Genomic DNA, 24337 nt, shown 5'->3' with positions numbered 1-24337 from the left:
TGCTTTTTATTTTTTTTGTAAATCTTTATTGTTATTGCTAAATAAACATTATTATTATTAGCCCTCCAGCTCCAATTTACATCTTATTGGATTTGCTGTTATAACCATGCATTTTGTCTTTTTTTGGGATAATTAACATATTAAATTTTCTGGCGGTTATGTTAAATTGGTGCAGCATACGTCGTAAGAAATGTTTGATCTCCTGCGAAGAGTTGAGTACAAAAGCAATAAAGTTGGTCTGAAAATCAATAAAGCTAAGACAAAAATAATGGTGGTCGACAGATTCGACACTATTCAACTGACTAACGTCAGGAATGTTACAGGAATACCAGATAGTAAACACCTTTGTCTATCTCGGGTCTAGTGTAATTGACGATGGTAACTGTGAAGCAGAAGTTCAGAGACGTATTGGTATGAATGGAATTCCCTCGTAGACGAAGACCTGAATTCCCACGAAGGCGTATTGGAATGCCCTTGTATTCTCAATATTTCTATACGGGTCAGAGACTTGGACTCTTTGAGTCCAAGTATGGTGCTTTTGAGAGTGGATGCCTTTGAAATGTGGAGCTGGAGAAAAATGCTGCGCATACCTTGGACATCTCATAGGACAAACGTTTCCATTCTAAACCAACTCAAAATAAAAAAAAAAGGCTGTCCACAATATGTCTGCAACGAATTCTGCAATTCTTCGGTCACGTGGTTCGCAGAGGTTACGATAGTTTGGAGATATTAATTGTTTCTGGGAACGTTCCGGGGAGATCAAGAGGACGATGATCACCAACTAGATGGTCCTACCAAATTAAGAATTCAGCTGGAAAGCATTCTGCGAAGCTCTTAGAGCAGCTGAAGATAGACACCAACGGAATAAAATTGTTAGGAAGAATATTGGAAGAAATCACGATCCTCAGTAATGGGGAAACGACAAGAGAGAGAGAGAGATACGTTGTAAATCATCTTCACTTTGAGACATTAGTATTGCATCGTCTGTTTGCATTGTTTGTTTTTAACACGTTAATCGCCCAAATGATGCGAAAAATATCTTACCCCCAGGCCCAATTAAGACAGACCTTAATGTTCATACTAGTAGTGAAGGTTGCCGTATGGGTGTCAGAGCGTGTACAACCATAAGATCTGAAACCCAACTGTTGGGTGTCATGGCGATTAACGTGTTAAGTTGTTTTTCCATTTATAGAAAATATAAATTCTATATTATACATATTTATATTTATAATGGATCTATTCTCGCTAATTTCAAGATAACCGCGATACATCGCCTGGTTCTGTCCACTCGGCAAAATCGAAAACATCCAAAAATACTTATACCGCATTTACATTCAGCCCTGTTGGACAGGGAAGTGGGCAGCGTGAATGTGTAAATAGCTCACTCGCGCTGCTGCTGCTCATGCTACTGACATTGCACGGCGCTCCCTCAAAAGTCGGTTTTTGCGATGGAAGTCATAGGACTGGCAGCGCGAGTGCAAGTTAGTATTCACATTCAACTATTCTCTCTCACTTGCCGCCGGCAAAGCGGCAAGTGAGTAAGGGAGCAAGACGATGCTGTCGTCACATTCCATTCTTGAAAGTCGTTCGGTAAATGAGTAATGAGGACATTGGCGAGGAACTGATGTGAACACCTCACTTGCGTCGATATCATATTTCGGACAATATTTCCGACAGCGGAATTAGCAGTGGTAAAGGCTGAGTATAATAAATTTAACCAACTTTTCCCAGAAACACATATTATCTAAACAAAATATATACAATTGCTGAGTCGTATTTTGTGTAAAAGTCTGTGTTTATATTATCAGCCGAATAATACCTATTCATGACTCAATTAAACATCTTAATTTTAACCGTTTTGGAATAGAGGACTTAATGCAATATTATTCAAATGGCTCGAACACTATGTATGGAAATAAAATATTTTTGAAATGTTTTGTTAATATCATTTGATTAGAAATAAAAAAAATTGTTACATTTAAAATTCTTTGTGAAAAAAACTTATTTGACCGGCCTCAAGAGGCCGCGGCCTCTCGGTGATTGCACCGATTCATTTATATGGCCAGCACGCCACTGTGTGGGGGGGGCTAATTTATGTAAGTAATACTGATCGGGTGGGGCCGAGATTGGCAGTACATTTTCAGTGTTTAATACGCCTTAATGGAGGATGTAATATGACCATTGGTTAAAAAAAAATAAACAAATTATAAACATTTTTTATAGCAACGTAACTACACTTGCGAGCAAAAAAAAATGACTCACTCAATAAACTGTACTTTATGCTTAGTAATTTCATGTTGCGTTCTTTGAATTAAAAAAAAAGAATGTGTGTACTTTGTACGCACGTAAGAAGTTATACTTCTATTATATGATTTCAACGAAATCAATATACTTTAAACAGTTTATTTATATTTAATTTAACTATTAAACTAATTTTAATAATTACTACTTTCCAACAATTTTTATTAAAACAATACCAAAAATAAAAGAATAAAACACACACAAAATTTTAACTAAATGCGTATTTTCTGAAAAAATAATATAATAATATACATACTTACAATCATAAAATGTACAAAAACAAAATAAAAAAATAGTAACTTGCATTGGGGATCTAACCCGCCTCCCGACGATCGAAAATCGAAGTGCTTTCCCATTGCGCCACCTTCGCGTGCCTGTCATGTGGGAATATACACCAATTGAACGTTTACACCATAAACTTTCTGAGAGTAGTTGTTTATTACTTATATGAATTTAATCAAATTAGTTTGATTTTTGTGAAATTAAAGGAATATTTTGTGAAATAACAATATATTAGGGGAATATCGGTACACATTTTGATGGTAATCAAATTATGCAAATCAAAGCATTACATACTATTTTGGTAGATTCATTTTAAATTTTCCAAATAGGTAGGTACCTATGTAATTTTTTATTAGGATACTGAAACATTTACAATTATTACGTACCTGTCGCTTTTAAAAACTATTTAAAAAGTCACTACAATTATAAACTTACCTTTTTCTCTACCATCACAACAATAAAAACTAATATACACAACATTTTTTTATCCATAATCTCCATATTTAACAATTATTGACAGATGATTTTAATACCCAATCAGATCCCGTATAATGTTTGAGCGACTAATACCATACTGTCGGTGTGCGCATGGGCCAGGGAATGTAAAAATTCACCCAATGCCTAAAGAAGTATAACTTCAACAATTAATGCAAAACAATATTGTCTATAATAGAGCTTCCAAAAAAAGGCTCAGGTAATTGCATCATACGAGAAGGTTATAGTCAGAGGAGTCGATTGTCACCTCCTTATGACGCAGTCTCAAGGGGTTACCGTCGATTGTTCTGAATGGCTTGCGGAATCTGCTCGCGACGATGGTTGAGCTTCAATAATCCTTGAGGAATGTTCGAGGTGTCACCGTAGCTCAGTGGATGTGGATAGTTGGAAGAAGACTTCCACTTTGACTCCCAGATAAACTAAAACAAGGCCCAAATTGAACGCACGTCAGAAACAAGCTCGTCTTCAGTTTGCCCGAGAACAAGTCAGTTGGGACCTTCGCCAATGAAGCAGAGTTTTATTCTCTGATGAGAGTCGAATGTGCTTATAAAGCAATGACAGAAGACGACGCGTCTATCGAAGGCCTGGAGAATCCTTTGCAGAGTGCTGCAGTGTCAAAACCGTGAGCTATGGAGGTGGTTCGTGTATGGTTTGGAGTGGTATATCTTTATAAGAAAAAACAGAACTTGTTGTGGAGGGGGTTTGACAGCGGATCGTTATATTACGGGTATTCTTCAAGACCATGTTATTCCTTACGCCGGCTACATAGGCGACGACATCATGTTAATGCCTGATAATGCTCGATGTCACACAGCGCGGAATACGAACGATTGATTACCTGACCAACAACAATCGACTGGCCTCTATTGAGTCAGGACATGGATCCTATCGAACACATATGGGATGAGCTCAAACGCAAGGTTCGGGTCCGTAATCCAGCGACAGTGGCGGACCTAAAAACTGCATTAGATGAAAGAGTGGGAAGCGATCACTCAGAAACATAAGGCCGTTAAGATCTCGCATGGAAAGTGTAATAACACAACACAGGGAAGGAAATAATCTGTATTCATTTTGATGTTCTATGTTAATTTACTCTATGTTCATTGACATAATGACTTTTATTCACAATAGCCCGATCAAGGAACACAAAATTTTACGAAAACCTCAAAATAAAAGATAAAGGAGGGATGAAAATTTTTGAATAGGTAGTTGAAATTGTCTATTATCGTATAAGAAAAAGTTTACAATTCTATATCCCCTCCATTTTACAAAAATTGGAAAATACGGGGTGAAAAAATTTTTCTCGGGGTTGAAAAAAAATACGTTCAAAATAAGTCCGGAATTGGATATAATGACTAAGCAAGTTTTGTTCTATAGAGTTTTTTTTTACAAAGTCGATACTTTTCGAGTTATTTGCTAGTGAATATGTTCATTTTTAACAAAAAAAAAAAAACATGTTTTTGGACGGTTTTTCGGAGGTAACTCAAAAAGTAAGTATTTTAGCGAAAAAAATATTGTATAAATATATAGTAAAAATATAGCTTATAAAAAATTGAAAAAAATGGTGTATGCGTGAGGTCTGCAGACACAGTAGAAGTAGAGTTGCAGCTAATGAAAAGTAGGTTCTTCTTCGTCAAATTCCAAATCGGATATTTCAGTGTGAAATAACCAAGAAACGGAGCACTTTTCTGGGAAAATTCATTACAATTTTTTAGAGTGTTTAAAAAAAGGTTTATTTTTGTTTTTAAAAAAAATACTTCTAATATTAAAAGTAAATGAGTTACGCTCAAAATATTGTTGGTCCCTTTTATTTTTTGGTAAAAAAATGGCGAAAATCACCCCCTAATTAGCTTCTCAAATAAAATTAATCGTTACCGCTTCACAAGTTACTTTATTTATGTATTATTTATATTATCTATAAGTTTCATTGGTTTAAAGTGCTCAGTTTTGAAAAAAAATGGGATTTAAAATAAAACATTTTCTTTTACTTTGAAAAAAATCGGAATTGTTTATGGAATTAACTTAAAAATTATTAGTAATACCAAAAATCTCAAAGAGTAATAAAATGTACCTTTTGCTTTTCTGAATATTTTTTATTTTTTGTTTTCTTGTTAGACAAAAATTAGTTATGCTAGGGCTGTTCCAAATTTGCCTAAACTAGTGATTAGTTACTCGCTCAAGCCATTTTACCTACATCTTTTTCAAAAAGAAGCACTTTGAAACGATGAAACTTACAGATCATATAAATAATACATAGACAAAGTAACTTGTGAAGTGGTAAGGATAAATTTTATTTGTGATACTAATTAGGGGGTGATTTTCGTGATTTTTTTACCAAAAAATAAAAGGGACCAACAGTATTTTGAGCCTAACTCACTTACTTTTAATGTTACAAGTTTTTTTAAAAAACAAAAATAAACCTTCTTTTAAACACTTTGAAAAAGTTAAAATGAATTTTCCCCGAAAAGTGCTTCGTATTTGGGTTATTTCACATTGAAATATTCGATTTGGAATTTTACGAAGAAGAACCTACTTTTCATTAGATGCAACTCTGCTTCTACTGGGTCTACAGACCGCATTGATACACCATTTTTTTTCAATTTTTTATGAGCTATATTTTTGCTAAGAATAATTATTTCGCTAAAATACTTACTTTTTGAGTTATCTCCGAAAAACCGTTCAAAAACATGTTTTATTTTCTTAACATGAACATATTCACTCGCAAATAACTCGAAAAGTATTGACTTAGTGAAAAAACTCCATTGAACAAAAGTTGTTTAGAATAAGTCATTTTATCCAATTTCGGTCTTATTTTGAATGTATTTTTTTTACCTTCAAGAGGGGGGCATTCCCCTCCATTTTTGTAAAATGAAGGGGATGTAGAATTGTAAACTTTTTCTTATATAATAATAGACAATTTCAACTACCTATTCCCAAATTTTCGTCCTTCCTTTATTTTTTTTTTTGGGGTCAGATTGTTCTTTGATCGGGCTATAACATGTTTTCTCACATACAATATTAAGTACTAAGTATAGGAAGGCCAAGGAAGAGATGGAGTGACAACCTGGATATCTGATGAAGAGGCATCCGAAGGTGGAAAAGGCGCGAGCCTATTAAGGAAGCAGGAAGAAGAAGAATATGAAGTTATTTTTGTTATGCTTTTTAGTAACCAACTTTATAAATATTGGTGCTATTGCAATAAAAATTACTTCTGCTCACAATATTTTACTACTAATTTTACCTATATGTGGATAGACATTTTCCATAAAGCGTAGTCAAAAAATATAACTCACCTACTTTACTTTTGAGTCGATTTTTTTACTTGCAAGTGTAGAAACTTAGAAAATTATAGTCGAATCAATAGGATTGTCAGGGTATCGCTTAAAAATTATAGACTCTGGAGGGGCCCGAGACGACTGTAGTTCAATGGTGGCATTTCGTAAATAAGGGCTAATAAATAAATATATAGCCGCTTGCCATCAAATGTTTACGAATTACAAAATGTCTGCCCTGACAATCCTTGAACTAAAGACAATTATTATATGCTTGTTCAATTGAAACGCATCTTTGGTCAGGTTAGCCTTGGAAGCAATTGTAATTACATACTCAATAACTGACGTTCTGCAATGTTAGTTGTTTGTAAACATCAAAAATATTTTGTGTGAAAATAGGATATGTCCATAGTATAGTACACAAAGTGGGTTACAGCCACGGTTATTAGACCTTATTACGGTTGTCTTGTCAGACGGTGGTGGGGAGACTTATATTTTTGACTTTACGTCACAAGAGTTTACATTCCCATATTTTTAAATGATTTTCGATCATTGAATGTGTGTTATTGTGTATATATGTGTATTATTTGTGTTATTATGAAATAATTAGACAAATAGTACACATTTTATCTTATACCGGGTGGTGAATCGTAAAAAGGGCCATAGGAAACTCAATGTAAATTCTGAATTGTTGAATTCCTGCTTCCCTAATTATTTTACATCAAAAGTCATGAGAGAATACTTGTAGAGAATTAAAATCTGTATTAAAATCAAAAGTTAAAATTGGTCTACGATTTAAATGCATTCCAAAATTTTGAAAAATATGATACATTTGCCTCAATAGGTATGCGTGTAAAAGTAAGGCCACACGTTACTATTTAACTGACAGTGCTCACATCATTGACTGAATAAAAAAATCTTAATTATTAATCCTTTCTCCGCAACTGAGGGTATCTTATCAACTGTATTGTTTTTAAACAATAGATGATAAAATAAAAATATTGAAAGTTCAAAAATGTGAACATTATTGCATTGTGTGTGGCCTAAGTTTGGGCTGAAAACTAAAATGTATTGCATTTTTACAAAATTTTGGAATATGTTTTACGTAGACCAATTTTAACAGTTATTTCCAATACAGATTTCAATCCTCTACAAATAGTTTCTAATGTCTTTTGATGTACAATAATTATTAGGGAAGCTGGAATTCAACAGTTCAGAATTTTACATTGAGTTAATGCAAAATTTTGACGCATGTCAAAATTCTCAATGTGTTTTAATTGTATTCATTTTTTTCGAATCCTGAGAAAACTAATAAATATTTTTGAAAAACTTAAACTCAGAATGAATGACTACATTAGTACCGAGGGCTGAAAGTACCTGAAAACTTCTATAATGTTTATTTTAATAAGTTACAGGGCTGAAAATAAAAGAGAAGTGTGATATTTAATTTCAAATATTTCATTCAATAGAATCTGCTTGTTTATTCTAAGGGGCTTTCCGCCCTCGGTAATAATGTAATCTTGCATCCTGCGTTTAATTTTTCTAAAATACTTGGTTTTCTCAGGATTCGAAAAAAATCATATTACGATTCAAATGACAGTAAACTCTCGTGACGTAATCTCACCCTTAATGTTCATTTGTTAGTCGATTTAGGCAACCGTAGTAATGTCTAAGAACCGTGGGTTACAGCAAAGTTTCTGCGCAATGTGTTCCTCACGTTTTGCCAGAGGACCAAACAAGCTTGCGTATGGGCTTATCTATGCACCATCTCACGGAATACAGGCACAACGGTAATGATTTTCAATAATTACTGGTGATGAATCTAGGTGTGATTATTATATTATCTTGCCGTCAAGCAATAAGGCGAAAATATCCGGATAAGCTCTCACATGGCGTCATTCTTTTGCACGACAATGATCAGCCTTATGTTGCCAAAGTAGTGAAAGAAAATCTACAACGAAAGAGATGGAGGGTATTAGAGCATCCACCCTATAGTCCCGATTTATCGCCTTGTGATTTTCAGATGCCTATATCACCTTGTGACATTTGGGCCGGTGAAAAAGGCTCTGAAAAGTAGAAAAAAATATTGAACATGTTCAGTGTGGCAGTCTGCACATTTACCGCTGACCAGTACGGCTAGTTTTAAGACAGTCCTGCTCATATTACGGATGTTTTTGATGAAGTGTGACAAGATATAAATACCGTTATACACTTGTTTCTTATACAGAAGTTACAGACTAACGGCGTGTTACAATAAATTACTTTTATATGTTGTTGTTAATATTTTATTGTTATTACTAATATTGTGATTGGATATAGTAATTGAGTCAATACTCGCAATCTTAAGTTTGTATTTTATTAGTTGTTATATAATCATGGGGCAACGGCACAGTGTTCAAAATTGAAGGAAACGTGATCGTAAGTACAAAAAAAAAATAAATCTAAGAATGCCGAAATTAATAGGTTTGTTTGTACTACTCATGATGCAACTTCTCAGCAAAAATTGATTTTTTGTTTTTTAGGGCCAGATGTATTAATGATCACAAGTACAAAATTCAATATAATTTTATACATCAAATTTAAATCCTCAGAGGCTGCCTTTTACTTTAATTATTACTTCATTTATGTGTATAGCTAATATAAAAGTAATTATTTGAGATAAAAGTACATACTTTAAAGATTAAAATAGCCTAGTTAGCTTCACTGAAAGGTGATTTTGATATAATCGGCTGTCTAAAAACCTATCCAATTTTTGATAAAATTAATGTTTGACAGTGTATTACGTTTATTGTGCCAAATTAAATCCTTTCAATCCTTCCAAAACTGCGCAGAGGTGCGCAACTGAGTACATGCGCATAAGTTTGCATCGAGCGCTGCGCGCATTTGTCTCAATTAATAATTGCACTCGTACGTATTGTTTACAAGTATGTCAAACACATGTTATTTGTTAGTGTTACGAAAAGAGATTTTAGTTTTGATGAAGTAGTGTTATTCCTCAATAGATAAATACTCTCTATGTAAATAACATACTCCTCACTCCTAACGATACATTTATTAGTTTTCGAGATATTTGAACTTTAATTTTTAATTTCAAATATCTTGAAAACTAATGATTTTCTGATTATGAATGAAAAATATACTCTTCAGTCTTAACGATAAAATCATTGATTTTAGAGATATTTGAAGTTTAAAATTAAGCGGCAATACGTTAATCAAATATCTGTGCCGTTACATGTTTAACTTCAAATATCTCGAAAACTAATGACTTTATCGTTGCGAATGAAGTGTATGTTATTTACATAGAGAGTATTGGAGAATCGAAAAATTGCGCTCAAATGGCATTTCCGCCAGTGGCGTAGAATTTGGGAAGGGTCAACCATTCACTGTCCCCTGTCGTACGCCTCTGGTAATAGCCAGAAACGTTTGTTTAACATAATTTTATAGGATGTACAGTACCTACACTTTTTGCCAAGTATGAAAAGGATACGTCGAAAAGTTTTAAACCACTGAGCAAAAGTAGTTTTTAAATTTTTAAATAAAACACCCTGTAACTCCGTAAGGAGCCACATTTTATTTAAGTAATTTGGGTTAAATCCTAATATTTAGAGGTCTAGAATCTACAATTCAAAGATTTGACATTCTTAATGAAACACCCTGTATAACGATATTTTTTAAGTAAAATACACCCTAATGAAGGGATGAAAACTAAAAAAAACGACCCCTATTATATATATGCTCGTTATACGGTATAATATCTCAAATATTCTAAGTTTTCAGCGAGATAACTTGTACAGTTTAAACAAATTTAGTTTCGATCACGTTTTGACCAATTTTGAACACTGTGAACCGGTTTCGTAAAAAGTCTCTGGCAACCAAAAAACAATTTTTAAAATTTGTGCATGTGTAAATTTTGTGAGTGATGTCCCATTATTAAATTATTAAATGTTTTACACTTTCTTAACATTAAAAAAATAAAAAACAACTGCTAAATCAGACAAAAAACAACTGTTAATGATAAAAAACATACACCACTGCACTGGTGTCATGGTGTGGGAACGCCGTTCCCACACTGGTTAAGAAAAGAAAAAAAATAAATAGAGAATTTAGGTTTTGTAAACAAAAATTAGCAGTGCGTTCCGGCACTGCTAATTTTGCCATGACACCACTGCACCACTGGGAACACAGGAATTTATGCCAGGTTCCACACTGAACATAACAAACAATTTAAGAGACTAAGGGCTGTTTGACTGGTCAACTTTTCTTATGGGACTGGTGACTTCCAGGTACATATTTAGCTGTCGAATAGTTTCAGTGGCTGTTACCTTGTAGTTTGTATTGTGAAGACTTTTTGTACTGGGCCTGATGAGTCATATATTGTAAGACTCGAAACCGGTTGCCCCATGATTATATAACAACTAATAAAATACAAACTTAAGATTGCGAGTATTGACTCAATTACTATATCCAATTGTATAATGGACTCGCATTGGCAACCCTTTCATCATTTAATATTGTGATGTTGATAATAGTTATTGATGCAATTTTCATTTTGTGTTAGGGTTTGGTTAATATGGTTCTTCTCAGAGGCTTTTTTCAGTGTGACGCAAGTGACAGATAAAAAGGTACGTCCGTGATACATATACATGTATAACAGTTATTCCAGTTGTTGATAGATGGCGCTATAATCGAAAAATAAAAAGATTTAGGTTTATCGATTTACTTATATTTACCTATTTCATATCTATAAGACTATAATTTAAAGTTCTTCTCAGTCTTTCAGTGTGTCATTAATGATGTAATATATTATTTTAAGAATGTAGAGAATCATATTATAGCATGACATTTTAATTAAAACTGACAGTTATCCAACATCCAGATAACCAACCATTGCGCTGGATTAATAAATATTTTAACCTCTGATTGTATTCTATTAATGCTGACGGCATTACAAGAATCCATAAAGTGTGTCCACTAGTTGTTTGTTTTAAAAGTAGATCCACACGATTATTGGCTGTTTTGATTCAAAAATGATGTTGGGTTGGACTCTGGAGCTTGTAGCTACAATGTAAACGGGATTTTAGCCTCATTAACTGTTAACAGTAAAATGGCTTGTGTTCTATTAAAGAATGTTTGTACGTGTTCAAAACGATTAAGTAGGTATATAGATACACAGATATATACAATGACCTTTTCAGATCTATTGTGGCCTCTAGCACATACTACATTCTCTAGCCTGATTCCTCGTCCGCAGACGTTCGGATACAATTAGCGTCTCTTTGTAAAAACAATGAAGTCGACTTTACTAAGTAACAAGACATTTACTCAACACACATTTTACACTATAATCCGATTGCGAAATCAACTGCACCATGCCAATGGCCTTAGTTATCGAGGCATTTGCAGCACTACCAGATTCACTTTGTATTTGAGATTTGGATGCGCACTGGTGGTGACGTTGGGTTTTTCCAATTTTTTTGAATTGTATTGTGGTAACGTCTCGCCAAGTAAAATACCTGCACGGTACCAAATTAAAATTCAGAAAATGTGGAAACACCGAACGTCAACAACAGTGCGCATCCAAATTTCAAATACAAAGTGAATCTGGTCGCGATAAAATAAAAATATCCATTAAATATTCGTCGTAAATAATAAAAAAAAAACATCCATTTCGGCATACCACAAAATAACACTTCCATTTTATCTAATTTTAGCTTTGTTCAGTTTTAATATCTCTTTTTGGGAGTTAAATAAAATACATTGATGAACGCGCTAATAATCGGCAAAAGATGGAAAACATAATATGATATGAACTATGAACTAAAAAGAGATGAAACTAGTGGAGGTGGAAATTATCGATATAAACGTATAAATTAACATTACATTACATAGTTTCCCATCCCTACACCTTACGGTAGACGGGATTATGATTATATATACAGGGTGTTTCATTAAGAATTGTTCCATATCGTAACTGGAGAAACCTTAGCACAAAATACGAATATTTAACCCAAAACACTTAAATAAAATATTCTTCCTTACCGAGATACAGAGTGTTTTATTACAAATGTTCTAAAACAATTTTAGCCCATTGTTATTTCACCTTTCAATATTTTTTGTTCAAACTTGACACACAGTTTACACATGTTAGGATACTTTATCTAGTGTTAAAAGATAGTTTTCCGCTGTTAGCAGAGGCGTGCTGTAGGGATATAGGTATACTTCATTTTCGTCCCTTTCCCCCTTACAATCTACTCCAGTGTCGTAATAATCATTTCAGCATGTTTTTTGATTATTCGTTACTTTTTACGTAAATATCATCCTTTTGTCTCAATGCGATAGAGTAAGTAGTTTTCAAGTTATATGCGTTTTAATGTAATGGATTCAATAAGGTTATGTATTTTAAACACATAATTTTATTGAATGTATTTTAAAACACAGTCTAATGGAAACCATTACGACAGTGGCGTAGATTGTGAGGGGGAGAAAGGAGCGAAAATGAAGTATATATCCCTACAGCACGCCTCTGGTAACAGCGGCAAACTATCTTTTAACACTAGTTAGAGTATCCTAGCATGTGTAAACTGTTTGCCAAGTTTGAACAAAAAATATTGAAAGGTGTTAAAACAATATGTTAAAATCATTTTGAATATTTGTTTTGAATATTTTATTTAAGTGTTTTGGGTTAAATCTTCGTATTTTGTGCTAAGGTTTCTCCAGTTACGATATGGATAATTCTTAATGAAACACCCTGTATATATACATATACATAGTTTCCCACCTTTAGACGTGTGTGACAGAAGTGTTTTATAAATTCTCCTGTCACATGGACAGTCGTCATACTCCTCCAACACGTCTAAAGGTGGGAAACTATGTAATGCAATGTTAATTTATTGTTAATAATATGTTTTCCATCTTTTGCGTTATTTTGCCAGTTATTAGTGCGCTCATCACTGTATATAATGATAAGCACGCTAATAACCGGCACTGTATACAGTGATGAGCTCGCTAATAACCGGCAAAATAACGCAAAAGATGGAAATCATATCAAGTTGTGAGATAGATTATATGATTGTTTCCCACATTTAGACGTATCAGAGGAGTAGGTGAACTAAAACTGTCACTGTCACAGTGTTAGTTGCGAAACTCGTCCGATACGTCTAAAGGTGGGAAACAATTAATATAATGCAAATTTATACGTGTATATCGCTAAACTTCTCACCTCTACTAGTTTCATCTCTTTTTATCCCACTACTTAAAGCGCGCTCATCACTGTATATGGAATGGCATTACATGTAAAAAAAATAAACTAACATGCGTCTTGAAGATTTTATTTTTATATCATGGAAACATATAATTCTTTGAACTTTTGTACTAAAAATTAATAATTTCTCCATGTTTCGAAATTGCGTCGACCACTTGTATATTATAGTGTGCTATAGACTATCAGCGATATAATCGGAAACAATATAACACACACGTTTAAATAATAGAAAATAATTTTTCTGATTCCGATAATCTAAGAACAATTTCAAAATCAAAACAATAGATAAATATTCTAATATGAAGATAAGCTTCTTAATCATAACCTAATATTTTTTGTTACTTATATCTTATCTCATTATTGTGAAGATTTCCATGTTAGTAATGCAAAAGTTTGAGACACATCAACGTCGGGCGTTTCTAAATGATTATTCGTATTAGTGATTAAATAAAAAAAATGGGCAACAATTGTTGCTCACAAGAAATCGATCCGGACTTTCCCAGACCGTCAGAAGTACAACTCAGAAATAACGGCGGGGGTTCGGATAGGGTTGATTCAAGGATACGGCAAGATGAACAAATTATCGATTCAATGAAAAAGGAATATAGGGATATACCAGATGTTTTCCTATTAAATAATTTACTTATGACAGTGCAATTTTTTGAAAATTATCGAAGGTAAGGTAATATATTTATACCCAGATTAACATATGTTTTAGAAGTCGGTAATTACTATACATATATCTTTTACTTGTGTGTACCTATAATTATAATAGGTTTTTCTCTCTTTAAGTTATTACTCTTCGTATCATTACTTATGTGTACCTATATTAAATTAAAACTTGTTCTTTATTTAAACTAATAGTCTTGTGTCACTCATCAATTTTGTTGGTTCTACATATATTTGATAAATTTCATACACAAATCAGTCAGTATAATACTTACTTCCTTCACAATTAATAATTTAGAAACGTACACATATCAAAATTTCTCAGGTACCAAATGTTGCTTTTTAACATAATATAGGGCCTTAATATTATTTATAAAAAAGTACCTACACATTAAAATTTCTCAGGTAGGTACCAAATGTTTTCAACATGTAGGATGTAGGGTAGGGTTTTAATACCATCTTAAGTTTATTAATTAACCATAACTTAAATTATTGCACATTCTATTAGTGCCAAGTATTGATGTTTGCGTACCCACAACTCAAAATAAATTTTTAAATTTATTTGATTTACCTACCTATACCAACATTTATACATTTTCACCTTTCACATCTCGAAAACTAATAAATTTAGACATAAGTGTTACATAAAAATTAAAGTAGAGTAATGGTACTTTTCTATAGTGATACAAAATACAGGGTGTTCCATTTAAAATTACTAAGAAAATAATGTAAGTATTCAATATAAAGAAAATTAGCAATATCAATTATTTATGAAAATTTTGACAATAAATAAAAAATATGGCATCAATAATCCATTACTTTTGTGCTTATTTTTATTTATACAGTGAGTTGAACTTGTTACGATTTTCATATAAAATTGGTTATAACTTTGTAAATACCATCTATAACAACAAACCTTTATATTTTTGTAATGGAGAAGTTAAGAAGATTTCGAATATAAAATAAAATACAGGGTGTTCTATTTAAACAAACATAAGTTTGGTCTGCCACTGTTTATCGAACACCCTGTAACATTCTAATTAATTTTGAAATGTGAAGCTCAAAGTTGGGTACAATTTTTAATATACTTTTATTGCTATCTATTACTATAACGGATCTACGGAGCTTTACCCCACTAATCAATCACCCTGTATATATAGTAATATAGAAATGATGTCTGCTAACCGTAAACAAAATTTTCGTTACCTACCATAATTCTCGAATTTTCACCTTGCTTAATATAACCCTTTTCTAGAGTACCCTAGAGAATATTAAAAAGGTACAATTTATTAAACCATTGATTCGTCATTTATAATCTTTGAACCTTTATTTACACCATAATGTACTCAAATGTCGAAATATCGGAAGTTTTAGATCAACTACAATCGTAGGATTACTTTTTTATGTTCGTAATATCTTTTGTAATCTGGCCATAAAAATCATTAAGCAATCTTATTTAACTACACAATTAAGTCTAAGATTTACGTTAAAGTTTTACCCATTGATAAAATATTCTTTAACTTCTGTCCACTTATTGCAACACGCTTATATTTAAAACTTCTTGCTTCTTCTTTTTCTTCTAATTCGCAGTCTCCTTCCGAAGATTGGCAATCCAAATGACAATTGTAGTTTTGAAAATGCAGCACCTGCAGATTGGCGATCAAATCGCCTTCTTAAGTCCGTTAACCATAAATTCTGACGTCTTTCTACTGACCTCCCCTGTATTTTCCCATCCAAAATGAGTCAAACTAGCTTTATTATCTTTCATATCTTATTACATAACCGAAGTACTGCAATTTTCTGTCTTTAATGGTGTTTTTCTACAACCGTGTTAAAAATGCAATTTTTAGCACTCCATACGAGCGTTAAAAATGCTACTTTAAGGCACTAGTGCTTTAAAAATTTTATGGCACTGCAATGCGTATTGACCGTATAGACAATTTTGATGTAATGTCAAAAAAATATAAAAATGGAACGTCAGTCAATTTCAAGTAAAAGTTTTTGTAGATATTGTCCTCTAATTACGTTTGTAGAAAAAAATATTGTATGATATGCGTGTTAAAAAGTACATTTTTAAGGCACTCATGCAGACTATCGCTCCTGCAAACTTTCACATGCGTGCCTTAAATGTGTACTTTTAACACTTATATCATAAATAACTATTAACAGTTTTTTTTCCTTAACGAATGCGCTGGAAAATCTTATCGTTAATCATACTTTGTAACCATGAAAGTACCCCGCACAAATCTTATTACTCTGGGCTACTTAGCAAAATACAAGGAAAAGTTATTTACCAGCAATTTTATTGCTGGAATCGAATCTTGTAATTGTATGTATTAATAATATAGGTATGCAAAGTCCGCAGATAGTGTGCTACTTTTTTTTATAAACAAAATGGCGTCCTAAAATCGTGTTTTTTTTATTTTTGCTCTATAACTCCAAAAATTTTAACTTTACACCAAAAACACCCAAATAAAAATTCACCGCAATTAAATTCTGCATAGAGACGTGTTTTTCCCGATTTATTTCGACGAAAACTTTCCCCGGAAAAAGCGGGTTTTTCCAACAAAATCTTTACTTTTCAACTAAAATTTTAGATAAGTAATTGTTAATCAATAATTAAATAACTTGGTAATGTAAAAGCCCTTTTCATATAGATTACAATTCCAGAAGCCGATGGAAATTGAATGAACTGTTAGCAACAATTGAGTTATTAATTAAAAATTTACGGTCGCTATAATAACGACAATAATTATGATGCATAAGAATAACTATGATTTTTTCATAAAAAGATACTATACCTATCTAATGTACTTTGCAGAATTGCAATTGGACTATTTAAGCGGCTTCAGGAATATTTTAAAATTATAAACCATTTTTTGGCTTATAAACAAATAGAATATCTCGGGAAATATTAAACTAAATTAAATTGTGAAGACAGTATTCGAAAAACACCGGCAGGACGCTTCTTTTAAAAGAAAAACGTTTAATTATGACGAGTGGTTCCTGAGATACAACCGGTCAAAGTTGACCGGAATTTACAGAAAAGATATAAACAATAGGATCATAATTTTCAAACCATCACCTTTTTATTTTTGTCCTCTTTCTCCACACCAATTTTCATATCTTTAAAATACTCATAACATACAGGGTGCGCCAAACCTCTGGTCTTCTTTGATTACGGCTAAACTATGAGATATACAAAAAAAGTTTATAACAAAACTAATGTGTATCAAAGAGGTCTATAATTTAAAATTATTTTCAATTATACAGGGTGAGTCAGAACGACGGTATGAACCAAAGTTTTATTTTTTTAAATGGAACACCCTATATATTAAATCATTTTTGAATATATTATTTAAAAATATGAAAAATTTGTATAAGGTCTTATAGGCCTAAAGTTAATAATTTTCGAAATATTTACATTTTTATTGAGAAAAATGGTAATATTTATAGGGTTGTGGATTATGTTTCCAAGGAAATAAAAATTTAGGTGATAGGTCAAAGTTTTTAAAATATAGTGTTATTTTTAAATAATTTAATATTTTTTACTTTTAGCCATAAAATATACAGTGTGATCACTATTTGCAAATACAAAATTTTCTCATTTTTTTTTAAATGGGACACCCTGTATATTAGTTTTGCGTTTGGTAGTAAATATTACAACCTTTCTTTTGGTATAAGGTTGTATGTACCTAGCATGTTTCTTTTTGTAGATATTTAAAAAAAACTATAGATTTTACGTGTTTGCGGATTTTTTATTTAAAAATTTTTTTGCAAAAAAAAATAATTATAGTCTGGTTTTAGAAACATACACTAAAATATAAAATATGAAGATAAAAACGTAATTAAAGATTAAAATAAATCGTATGCTAGTACAATTCAATTGAATTTAATAACTTTAAATTATTTTACAAAAAATATTTTACCATATTAATGAATGCATAAATTAGTTACTAAATTAAATAAACAACCAAATTTTAAATCAACCGTAGTAATTTTTCTACTACAGCAACTTTCCTGTACCAAATTAATGGTTAGTTAAATTGTATTTAGTTAAACTTTTAATTTACCTTTTAAATTTACTTACATACATCTTGAGAATATAAAAATTATTATAAAGTATGCTTTGAAACAAGTGAATGTTAAATGTATCATCCAAATTATTTATTAATATAAATAGTATTTACTGGTGTCACAAAAACTGGTAATAATTTTGTAGTTGAAATTTTTCTAACAATTTTTTATATTTTAAATTTTAATTTTTTAACCGAAACATTTTTGGATATGACATTTGTTTTGGGCGAAACCATTAGAAATTATTACCAGATTTTGTGACACGAGTAGGTACATAGATACTATTTACTTCTTAATATACTTCCATAACGTTCATTTGTTTCAAAGCATACTTTATACGTTCTCAAGATGTAGGTAAATTAAAAAGTTATTAACTGATCTTACTCGTAAATACAATATAACTAACAATTAATTTGGTATAGGAAAGTTGCTGCGGTAGAAGAATTACTACGATTGATTTAAAATTTGGTTGTTTATTTAATTTAGTAACTAATTTATGTATTCATTAATATGGTAAAATATTTTTTGTAAAATAATTTAAAGTTATTAAATTCAATTGATTTGTACTAGCATACGATTTATTTTAATCTTTAATTACGTTTTTATTTTCATATTTTATATTTTAGTGTATGTTTCCAAAACCAGATCATATTTTTTTTTGCAAAAAAATTTTTAAATAAAAAATCCGCAAAAACGTAAAATCTATAGTTTTTTTTTAAATATCTACAAAACGAAACATGCTAGGTACATACAACCTTATACCAAAAGAAAGGTTGTAATATTTACTACCAAACGCAAAACTAATATACAGGGTGTCCCATTTAAAAAAAATGAGAAAATTTTGTATTTGCAAATAGTGATCACACTGTATATTTTATGGCTAAAAGTAAAAAATATTAAATTATTTGAAAATAACACTATATTTTAAAAACTTTGACCTATCACCTAAATTTTTATTTCCTTGGAAACATAATCCATAACCCTATAAATATTACCATTTTTCTCAATAAAAATGTAAATATTTCGAAAATTATTAACTTTAGGCCTATAAGATCTTATACAAATTTTTAATATTTTTAAATATTATATTCAAAAATGATTTAATATACAGGGTGTTCCATTTAAGAAAATAAAACTTTGGTTCATACCGTCATTCTGACTCACCCTGTATAATTGAAAATAATTTTAAATTATAGACCTCTTTGATACACATTAGTTTTGTTATAAACATTTTTTTGTATATCTCATAGTTTAGCCGTAATCAAAGAAGACCAGAGGTTTGGCGCACCCTGTATATTATTATAATAAAAACTATCGATAATACGTGTGAAGATTGCCAAAAATAGCAAAATTCCAATCAAAAATTAGGTTGGAGAAAATGGAACCCTCAAAGTTCAAAATCGGTATACGTTAAAAAATGCATTTTCTCGGCTTCGCATGGAGCAATTTCCTTCATTCTTTTTTTGTTCCCTAATAACTCGAGTAGAGCCATCGAACTAACGTATTATTAAATGTCAAACTTGCTTTTGTTTTGTTATAATAGATTAATTTATTTATCAGAACAGAAAACTACATATTTTTCCAATTGTAGGCTTTTTTTAGATAAACTTACTACAACTGTACCTTTAAAGTTAAAAACATAAATGTTCTCATTTGAAAGCTGTATAATTATTTAAACAATTTTTATGTAAACAAATTAAAATTTTGTGTTATAATGAATAAATTAATTTATTATAACAAAACAAAAGCAAGTTTGACATTTAATAATGCGTTAGATCGATGGCTCTACTCGAGTGACTTGGGAACAAAAAAAGAATGAAGGAAATTACTCCATGGGAAGCCGAGAAAATGCATTTTTGTAACGTATACCGATTTTGAACTTTGAGGGTTACATTTTCTCCAACCTAATTTTTGATTGGAATTTTGCTATTTTTGGCAATTTTCACACGTATTATCGATAATTTTTATTATAATAATATACAGGGTGTTAGTAAATAAGTATGAAAAATTTTAAGGGATAATTCTACATGAAAAATTAATACCAGTTTGCTCTATAAACATATGTCCGCAAATGTTTAGTTTCGGAGATACGGGGTGTTGAAATTCTTATTTCAAACTGCCAATTTATTTATTGCTCTAAGACCGGTTGTGCTATGAAAATGAAATTTGGTGAGTTTTAGGAAGTAGTTATTATGAATTTTTTGACATACAATTTAGAATTTTGTATTCATCATTGGCGCGCCTACGGGCAATGGTCTGAATTTTTTAAAGAAAAAAATAGTACGCCATTGAGATATTTCGAACTAAAAATTATTTTTAAATTCCACGTCTAATTTATGATAAAAAACCTTTCTTGCCTTTTTTCATATGATGCACCGTTTTTATACAGAAAAATAAAACATCTTGGCGCGTATTTTTCATTTCTTAATACATCATCAAGAACTATCCAATATAATAATACTAAACTAGAACAATAACAGAAAATATTACTAATAAGATTTCAACTAGGTGCAAAGCTGCAAGAAATGTTTAAAATGATCTCCTTTACAGGTAACAGAAGAATTTTATATTCATCATTGGCGCGCGTACGGGTAATGGTCTGAATTTTTTGAAGAAAAAAATAGTACGCCACTGATATATGTCAAACTAAAAATCATTTTTGAATTCCTCGTTCAATTTACGACAAAAAATCTTTCTTTCTTTTTTTTCATACGAGGCGCCGTTTGTATACAAAAATAATAAAATATCTTAACGCTTACCAAGTATTTGAGGTAGTTTCCATATGCATAGGAACTTAGTTCAAATACTTTGTAAACGTTAAGATGTTTAATTTTTTTCCATAAAAACGGCGCCGCATATGACAAAAAGGCAAGAAAGATTTTTTGTCGTCAATTGAGGAATTCAAAAATGATTTTTAGTTTGACATATCTCAGTGGCGTACTATTTTTTTCTTCAAAAAATTCAGACCATTACCCGTACGCGCGCCAATGATGAATATAAAATTTTTCTGTTACCTGTAAAGGAGATCATTTTAAACATTTCTTGCAGCTTTGCACCTAGTTGAAATGGTATTAGTAATATTTTCTGTTATTGTTCTAGTTTAGTATTATTATATTGGATAGTTCTTGATGATGTACCTATTAAGAAATGAAAAATATGCGCCAAGATGTTTTATTTTTCTGCACAAAAACGGTGCATCATATGAAAAAAAGGCAAGAAAGGTTTTTTATCGTAAATTAGACGTGGAATTTAAAAATAATTTCTAATTCGAAATACCTCAGTGGCGTACTATTTTTTTCTTTAAAATAATTCAGACCATTGCCCGTAGGCGCGCCAATAATGAATACAAAATTCTTAATTGTATGTCATAAAATTCGTAATAACTACCTCCTAAAACTCTTCTTCTTCTTCTTCTTCTTCTTCTTCTTCTTCTTCTTCTTCTTCTTCTTCTTCTTCTTCTTCTTCTTCTTCTTCTTCTTCTTCTTCTTCTTCTTCTTCTTCTTCTTCTTCTTCTTGACTGGCTTTACAACTCGGGGTGAGTCTTCGCCGCATCCACTATGGCCCTCCATCGTCTGCGATCTTGCGCTTCGATTTGCCATTGTTGTACCCCAATAGATCGGTTTCAACATCATCCTTCCATCTTTTTCTGGGACGGCCCACTGATCTTCTACCGTCTGGTCTCTCGAAGAACACTGTCTTTAGCACTCTGTCTTCCTCTGATCTTACTACATGACCTGCCCATCTTATCCGATTAGCTTTTATATGTCTGACGATGTTTTCAGTACCATATAGAGTCACCAATTCAGCATTGCGGCTCCTTCTCCACTCTCCTGTCAATTCATCTCTTTGAGGACCAAATATCATTCTGAGGACTTTCCTTTCAAATATCAGCAATTTATTTATTTCTCGCTGATGTAGAGTCCATGTTTCACTCCCATATGTAACAACTGGGCGAATAATTGACATGTACAGTCTTAATTTAGATTGTCTTTTCAGCAGCTTAGATCTTAATAATGATGATAGGGAGTATAATGCTCTATTTCCCGCAGCTATTCTTGCTGAGACCTCTTTTTCTATGTGATTGTCCTCTGTGATTACTGCTCCCAGATATTTAAACTCTTTTACTACTTCAAAGTTGTGGTCATTAATAGTTACGTTCTGCCTAACTCTTGGTCTTGGATTTTTGGTCACCAGCATATATTTCGTCTTCTCTTCATTTATTCGAAGGCCCAGGTTACCTGTTTCCTCCTCGAGCTGTGAAAACACCTCTCTTACGTCTCTTGTAGAATGAGCGACTGCATCTAGATCATCGGCAAAGGCCAACAATAGTTTTGATCCTCGATTTGCGAATCCCCCTCTTAGTTCAGACGATATTTTACTTATTGCGTATTCTAAAGCCAAATTGAATAGCAATGGTGATAAAGGGTCTCCTTGTCTAAGCCCTGATGTTATACTAAATGGCATCGATGTTCTGTTTCCTATCTTTACCTGTGCATATGAGTCTGCCACGCACATTTGAGTGAGCTGCACCAGAAATTTGAGTGAGCTGCACTCCTAAAACTCACCAAATTTCATTTTCATAACTCAACTGGTCTTAGAGCAATAAATAAATTGGCAGTTTGAAATAAAAATTTCAACCCCCGTATCTCCGAAACTAAGTTTATAGAGCAAACTGACATTAATTTTGCATGTAGAATTAGCCCTTAAAATTTTTCATACTTATTTACTAACACCCTGTATGTTATGAGTATTTTAAGGATATGAAAATTGGTGTGGAGAAAGAGGACAAAAATAAAAAGGTGATGGTTTGAAAATTATGATCCTGTTGTTTATATCTTTGCCGTAAATTCCGGTCAACTTTGACCGGTTGTATCTCAGAAACTACTCATCATAATTAAACGTTTTTTCTTTTAAAAGAAGCGTCCTGCCGCTGTTTTTCGAATACCGTTTTTACGATTTAATTTAGTTTAACATTTTCCCGAGATATTCTATTTGTTTATAAGCCAAAAAATTGTTTATAATTTTAAAATACTCCTGAGGCCGCTTAAATAGTCCAATTTCAATTCTGTAAAGTGGATTAGATAGGTATAGTATCTTTTTATGAAAAAATTATAGTTATTCTTATGCATCATAATTATTGTCGTTATTATACCGACCGTAAATTTTTAATTAACAATTCAATTGTTGCTAAACTGTTTAATCAATTTTCATCGGCTTCTGGAATTATAATCTATACAAAAAGGCTTTCACATTACCAAGTTATTTAATTATTGATTAACAATTACTTATCTAAAACTTTAGTTGAAAATTAAAGATTTTGTTGGAAAAAGATTGTCACAGTGGATTTAGTTCATACTTTGGGAAAATACACTTTAAAGCATCCTGATAAAATGTTTTCATGGGCACATCGCGATCGTATGGAGGATTTTCAAGATATAGAGGCACAAACTCGGAAAATTAAGATTTACCGGGTATTCCAATTCCCTTAGTTACTGCCCAAGTAGCACAATAAAAACATTTTAGTTTTATTTAAGGTTTATAAAGGTTTTATTGTGGTAAATAAGAAGATAATGGTTTTAAAGTTACCTTGTACATATACTGCCAGAACTTTAAAACTGTTAAGCATTTGTCACTAGTTTTAAAGTATCTAATAAGAGTATCAAATAAGACTAATTAATCTTAATAGATAATTTGTCTTATTGTAGTTTTAAAATGGTTTATTCTCAGTTCACTTTAAAACTAATTAGTTTTATGAAGAACTTCCGGACTGTTTAGTTTTATTAGATTCTTGTTTGTTACCTTTTAGTTTTATTGCAGTTTTAAATATTCTCCTAATATGACTAATAAACCCTATTATTAAAACTACTTGATCTCAAGACTGTTATGTCAGTAAAACATATGCCTTAATTTTTAGTTGCTACTATTTTTTTAGTTGTCTTTAAAGTTGCTTTCGTAAAAGTAATTAGTAGGCTATATTAAA

The 24337-nt window shown here is 31.6% G+C and overlaps 1 protein-coding gene across 1 annotated transcript in view; it reads left to right on the top strand.

The window, feature by feature from the left end:
• Positions 1 to 13972: 13972 nt before the first annotated feature.
• LOC126888066 (uncharacterized) overlaps positions 13973 to 24337 on the top strand; it is a 131547-nt gene continuing 121182 nt past the window's right edge. Inside the window, exon 1 of the mRNA XM_050656084.1 lies at positions 13973 to 14288. Coding sequence (XP_050512041.1) covers positions 14068 to 14288 — 221 coding nt within the window. The 5' untranslated portion in view covers positions 13973 to 14067. The remainder of the gene's footprint in view (positions 14289 to 24337) is intronic.

The sequence above is a fragment of the Diabrotica virgifera genome, chromosome 7, assembly GCF_917563875.1.
Source record: "Diabrotica virgifera virgifera chromosome 7, PGI_DIABVI_V3a".
Classification (NCBI taxonomy): domain Eukaryota; kingdom Metazoa; phylum Arthropoda; class Insecta; order Coleoptera; family Chrysomelidae; genus Diabrotica; species Diabrotica virgifera.
This window is presented reverse-complemented; position numbering and strand designations above follow the sequence as displayed.